The sequence below is a fragment of the Camellia sinensis genome, chromosome 7 (genome assembly GCF_055761805.1).
Source record: "Camellia sinensis isolate YWXY chromosome 7, ASM5576180v1, whole genome shotgun sequence".
NCBI lineage: Eukaryota > Viridiplantae > Streptophyta > Magnoliopsida > Ericales > Theaceae > Camellia > Camellia sinensis.
The window spans coordinates 180,083,570-180,089,576 of record NC_138967.1 but is presented as its reverse complement, the minus strand read 5'-3'; the positions used below and the strand labels follow the sequence as shown (position 1 = coordinate 180,089,576).

Sequence of the window (6,007 nt, the reverse complement as noted above, 5' to 3'; positions counted from 1 at the left end):
TGAGTGTTACTGAAATGAAGATATTAAGGTAGATGTGTGGCAAGACTAGAAAAGACATAGTTAAGAATGATAGAAGGTAAGCTAAGAGAGATGGTTTGGTCATATACAACAGAGACCAACAGAGTCAGTAATGAAGATATGTGATACAAAGACGGTAGAGGGAAGTGTTAGGGGAAGAAGCAAACTTAGATTGATATGGGTTAGTGTAGTAAATAGATATATGAATCTCCTTAATTTGACTAACCAAATGGCCTTTGATAGAGTCGAGTAGAGAAGGATTTATATAACCGATCCCATTTGATGAGACTTAAGGCTTGGTTTGGTTTGGTTTGGTTACAAAAAAAAAAAAAAAAAAAAAAAAAAAAAAAACGAAAACAATTTTCTCCTCAAAATATTAATGCCCAACCCAAAACAGGATGCTGTTCCTGCATTGGCAACACAGTTGACACAACACCGTTTGTTGGATTCATTGGGCCAGCCGATGAAAGGTTTCCACTCTCCTTTTCTTGCTAGTTTCTTGGTAACCAAACTAAAAGGAAAAATGTAGATTGACCAAACAGACTGGAAATTGCAGAAGTGGACGCTTTGATTCCTCACAGACTGCAAATTGCAGAACTGGACGCTTTGATTCCGCACAGACTGCAAATTGCAGAAGTGAATGCTTTGATTCTGCAATTACGGTTTGCCATCCTTTTCTTGAACTCTCAAATATAATTTCTCATAATGTGCTTATGTATGTGTGTTGACATTTGTGTATGTGTGTGTGTGCGCGCACATATACATACATATGTTGTCTACTCTCTCTCTCGACCATTTTAATTTCTGGAAACCTGTTGATATTGCTAATTAGCCTCATTCCTGTAGCTCTGCATTGTCATCAAATATTTAGTTGTCTTTTGCACAATTGATGTTTGTAAAAATATCATGGTATAAAATTGATGTTCAAGAAATCACTGTGAATATGTATTTATATTTGTATGCAATGGAAATTAGTGTGACTTGTCAAGATGTTTTTAACTACAGAAGCATAACCACTTATTCACATCTGATGGAAGTGACATTGGTATACCACTAATTTCAAACTGAAATATTACTTAGTTTTGGTATATAGTTATAAGAAATTCTTTATTCTCCTGATCTTTTTTTGTCATTTTTGTTTTATGTAGTTATAAACCCCAAATAATTGGAATCAAGCCTTTGTTCAGGTGATTTGAGCTATGATTTATGTTGCTTTAGTAGCAACTTGATTAATTTCTATGAAGATTGTTCGAGGTTGGTTGAAGTGGAATCTTTTTTAATCTGATGATACTAGGGGGATCTTCCTCCCTAAAAATTTCATTTTTGAACTAGTAGAACACTATCCTTGAATTTTCTAGAAGAGCTGTCTTGACAAGCTTGTCTAGATTTGATTTTGGCCCACTTTACAAGACTTAAGAACTGAAACCATGCCAAAAACCAATCACAATGTTTTTGGCCATGGAACAGTCTTTATGTAAAGTTGGGTACTGGAAATGCTTGTGCTGAGCCAATACTTGATCAGTCTTTGCCCTACATTTTAGTTATTGACGCAGTCACGTTATAAATTAGGCTCATCAGAAAATCTAGATGCTTCTCATATCATGTTTTGATGTTTAATTTACTTGCCGAAAGTCCATGGGACTTACTGCAGCTTATTGTAGAGGAGAGTGCTTTGATATTTGAAACCAAATTATAAATAAATAGAAAATTTAAGACTTTTGAGCTCCGTGGTTTTAAGAAATAAAATGAAGTCTACAAAAATACTGAAGTTGAAATAACATCTATTTCTAAAATCATATTAACAACTGTGATGAATACTCTATCTAGCATCCAATATTGTTATGGGTACTTCACCATTCCTATAAAATTCTTCACTTCTTGTTGCAGTATCTGCATCAATGGAACTTCTTTCAATGAAGAAACCAGGTTGTTTAGGCTGAGGCAATATTGCTTCCTCATTTCCCAACATGAACACTACAGATGACATTGCCGGCCTGTCTTGTGGGAGTTTCTGAACACATAATAGGCCCACTTGAATACATCTCTGTACTTGAGATTCCACACATGAATCCTTCAAACATGCATCCATTAGTTCCAAAGCCCTGTCTTCATTCCACAGCAACCATGCCTAAAGTAATTGCAAACCATGCACTTAGTTTATTTATTTTCTTCACAGAACATATATTTTGTCATCCTCAAGAAACAGTAGATATGCATCAAGTTAGATAGCCACAGGGATAGATAGATTGATATACACAGATATCTATAGAGAGAGATAACTATTTTATTGTTTCTAGTACTTACATGCCCTAGAAGATTGTGGTGGTGATCAGGATGATGAAAACCTCTGTTCCTTTTGCCACTCACTATTTCTAGCAAAAGCACACCCAAACTGAATACATCAGATTTCACAGAGAATTTCCCGTCAATTGCGTACTCTGGAGACATATAGCCACTGCAAGAATTTGCAACCATAAAGTCTTTTGAATGATAGAAAATTTTGATTTAATTTTAAGTAAATAGAACTTACTATGTTCCAATGACTCTTTTTGTTTTTGCACAAATTTGTTCTCCTTCAAAAATTCTTGCCAAGCCAAAATCTGAAATTTTTGGAATCAGATCATTATCTAGTAGAATATTGCTTGCTTTGAGATCCCTGTGAATTATTCTTAATCTAGAATCTTGGTGGAGATATAGAAGTCCCCGTGCAATCCCCATAACAATGTCAAACCTCTTTTGCCAAGCCAGTAATGTACTTCTATTCTGGTCTGCACATCATGTTGACCCTTTGTAAATTTTAAGATGCATTAGTGACCATGTAGGAAAGTGATATTCAGGTGACCAAACAAATCCAAAATTTGAAGGGTTAAGGCACAAACCATAAATAAAATAATTTAAACTTTTGTTGCACATGTACTCATAGATCAACATCCTTTCTTCTCCTTGAATGCAGCATCCAAGAAGCCTGACAAGGTTCCTATGTTGAAGTTTGGCAATTGAGGTAACTTCATTCTTGAACTCTTCTAGACCTTGTCCCGAACCTTTTGACAGCCTTTTCACTGCTATTTCTTGTTCTGTGGATAATTTGCCCTGTAGGTGTCATATATAAGGTGCACAACAATACAATATGATCTATTCTTAACTACACGACTGAACATATCTTACCTTATAAACAGGACCAAAGCCACCTTCTCCAATCGTATTTGCATCGGAGAAGTTGCTTGTAGCAGCAGCAATAGTTGTGAAATCAAATAAAGGTAATTCCAAGCTTTCTTTGTTCCCGTTTAGAGCTGGTAACAGGGCTAGTCGGGTTAACCTTTTTTTTGGGGAAATGCTTTATACATGATTTTTATGTAATAGTTTAATGCTTGGGATCTATGATTTAACTCAGAAACGATTATTAGAAGAATATTTAGTGGATAAGGAATGCTTACCTCTTCTCTTTGCTTTTACCTTCATTATTATGCAGCCACATACTGTGCCCAAGGTAAGTATTCCTAAAGTTGCTGATAGCAGTAGGATCTTCACAAGTCTTTTCTTATTATTTGAATCATGAATTGAATCTGAAACAGAGAATATGAAGAACTGAAGTACTAGGTAAATTCTGAAACAGAGAATACCAAAATGATTCACGTTCCAAGTAACAAAGGGCTGAAGTATTGAGGAGTTTAGAAGGTTTAGAGAAACCTGGTAGATCATAGCCATGTACTAACCTATTGCTGAAGCTGGCAAGCGTATGTAGATATCTTGCTCACTATTGTCTTGGAAGCTCTCCCGGATATCAATCAGATCCCCAAACCACATCAAACAACCACTGCCACCTCCACTAATGTTTGAATTAGCATAAGCTATACAAGAACAGTTCTTCAAACACTCCTCCTCACATTCCTTGATGCTCATACCTATGTTTAACCGAAACTCCAACAGGTCAGGCAACTTGACCTGTACAACCTTCACAAACCCTTCTCCATTCTGGCAATCTAATGGCACACTTCTTACGCATCCACTGGACCAATCAAGAACATCCCATTCTTGTTGGGATTTTGGAATGAACCCCTTCAAACACTCGCACAACGGTGATTTGTAGATTTTGCAAATACCATTAGGACCACAATATCCATAACTGTCACACAGATCACGTGGAACCGTGAACATAAGATCCCAAGTGTTCTTTTTGTTCAGTATATAGCGTTGAAGCAACCCCGACTCGTTTAGTGTTAATCTTGTGAAGACAGAGCTGTTGTATGGTTCATAGATATATATCAATCTATTGTTGTTGAACTCCAACATTGTTTTAAATGCCGGATTGTTGTGCAAGGGAAGATTAATGAATGTGGGTTTTACCCAGGTCCGGTACTTTTTTCTTGATCCCATTCTAAGTACTAGTTGAGGCAACCCATGATTATCAACTCTGTAAGTAAACTCTCCCGGAGATGGATCGTCAGCGCTTTTCCATGATGTCAAGTACTGATCTAGACTTGTTCTGTTGTTCTCTCCCATCTTCAGGTCAGGTATCCGCATATTGCACGGGAAATCAAAGCTCTGCCATAGGATACTATCAGAATTTGTTTCTGTCTTGCCAAACAGAACAAGATTTCCAGAATCTAAGAGCTGTGCCACTGGACTTTCTTCGACTCTTGACAGGTTAGATGACCAGACAATGCTCTGTGTTCCATTGAGAAGAACCAGTGATCTATTACCACTGATAGTCAAGACTCCTTGTAAACCTGTTATTGGATTGTTTCGATTGGCGACCCACACAACTGTATCTGGGGTGGCTTTGTACCATATTCCCAAGTACCGGAATTTGGAGCTGCCGGGAGAGAAGAAGCCGAGCTCAAACCTTTGGCTGGTGGAAACTAAAGTGTCGCCGTCCCGGAGGGATTGGTTTGAAGCTAAGGTATCACCTGCAATGGAGAATTTCAAGAAGGTTGAGGAAAGTAGTGAAGCAAAGGAGGAGAAGAAGAAGATGAAGAAAGCTTGGCTCTCCATTGCTTTCTCAAGACAAAAGAAGAGACTTCTGAAGAATGTTAGACATGTTGGGCATTAGTATCAGTATTGGAAAGGTTAAATTACAGTCAAATGTTACTTCTATATATTTAAAATAGGTTGTATTAGTGTATATGTGCAGTCTGAAAAATGAACACCACAACCGATATTGTTGTTTAATTCATTTGATTCAATGGTAGAAATAAGATTTGATTAAATTAAATATTTATATGTATATTATGTAATAATTATTTATATTTATATGTTATATAATCAATATATATAATTACATATTTCACATGTGTTCTCATGTAGTGTGCTATATTTAAAAAAAAAAAAAAAAATTGCTGTATTTAAAATAAAAAAATCATTTCGTTTTTGTGTGTCATGTGTCCATTTTTATATCAATTACCAAGGACACCTTATGAAGAAGACAATAACATCCTCATAGCCTGAAATTATTTTATTTTATTTTTAATTTTGTGTTCTAATTTAGCATAAGTTATATTTATCAAAAGAGTTTAGATATTATATTTAAAGTATCGCATCATATATCATACACTTCATTTTATGGACACTTTTTTTTAATTTTTTTTTATTTTTTTTTTTATTTTTACGAGAGTACTTTATTCAAAATTAAAAAATAATGTGAATGGATTATAAGAAAGAAAGAGTTCGTGTTGTGCCCCTTAGGTGGCTCCACCTCACACCCTCTTTAATAATTTAAACCATTTATATTATAAAGTTTGCTGAGAAGATTATTTATGTAAAAAATTAAATTGATTGAATATTAATAATCACTTTTAACTAATCATGGACCCTTTTCTGTTATAAGGTGGGTGTGCAAAGTTTGGAGTAGCTGAGTTGGGTGTTCAAAATATGTAAGTTAAATTATTCAAATTATGATGATTACTATATATATAATTAATGTGTTGGATTTTTTTTTTTTTTACCAAAATGTTAGAACCTTCATTGATATATTAGAACCTTAATTAATGTG

The 6,007-nt window shown here is 35.1% G+C and overlaps 1 protein-coding gene across 2 annotated transcripts; it reads right to left on the bottom strand.

Annotated features, from left to right (window-relative positions):
• Nucleotides 1-1,711: 1,711 nt before the first annotated feature.
• LOC114268583 (G-type lectin S-receptor-like serine/threonine-protein kinase At4g27290) lies at nt 1,712-5,347 on the bottom strand. Of its 2 annotated transcripts, none has more exons than XR_014336484.1 (7): nt 3,732-5,092; nt 3,453-3,581; nt 3,184-3,308; nt 2,898-3,108; nt 2,549-2,786; nt 2,323-2,456; nt 1,712-2,146 (listed from the first exon to the last, which is right to left on the bottom strand). XR_014336484.1 is itself a non-coding variant. In XM_028209775.2 (7 exons), exons 1-7 carry the CDS (start codon nt 5,008-5,010, stop codon nt 1,838-1,840), a joined length of 2,442 nt encoding a protein of 813 aa, XP_028065576.2. In that variant the 5' UTR covers nt 5,011-5,347; the 3' UTR covers nt 1,712-1,837. The 2 variants fall into 2 exon arrangements, 1 of the variants encoding a protein (XP_028065576.2); XM_028209775.2 differs by having other exon boundaries at nt 2,323-2,473; nt 3,732-5,347.
• Nucleotides 5,348-6,007: the final 660 nt, after the last annotated feature.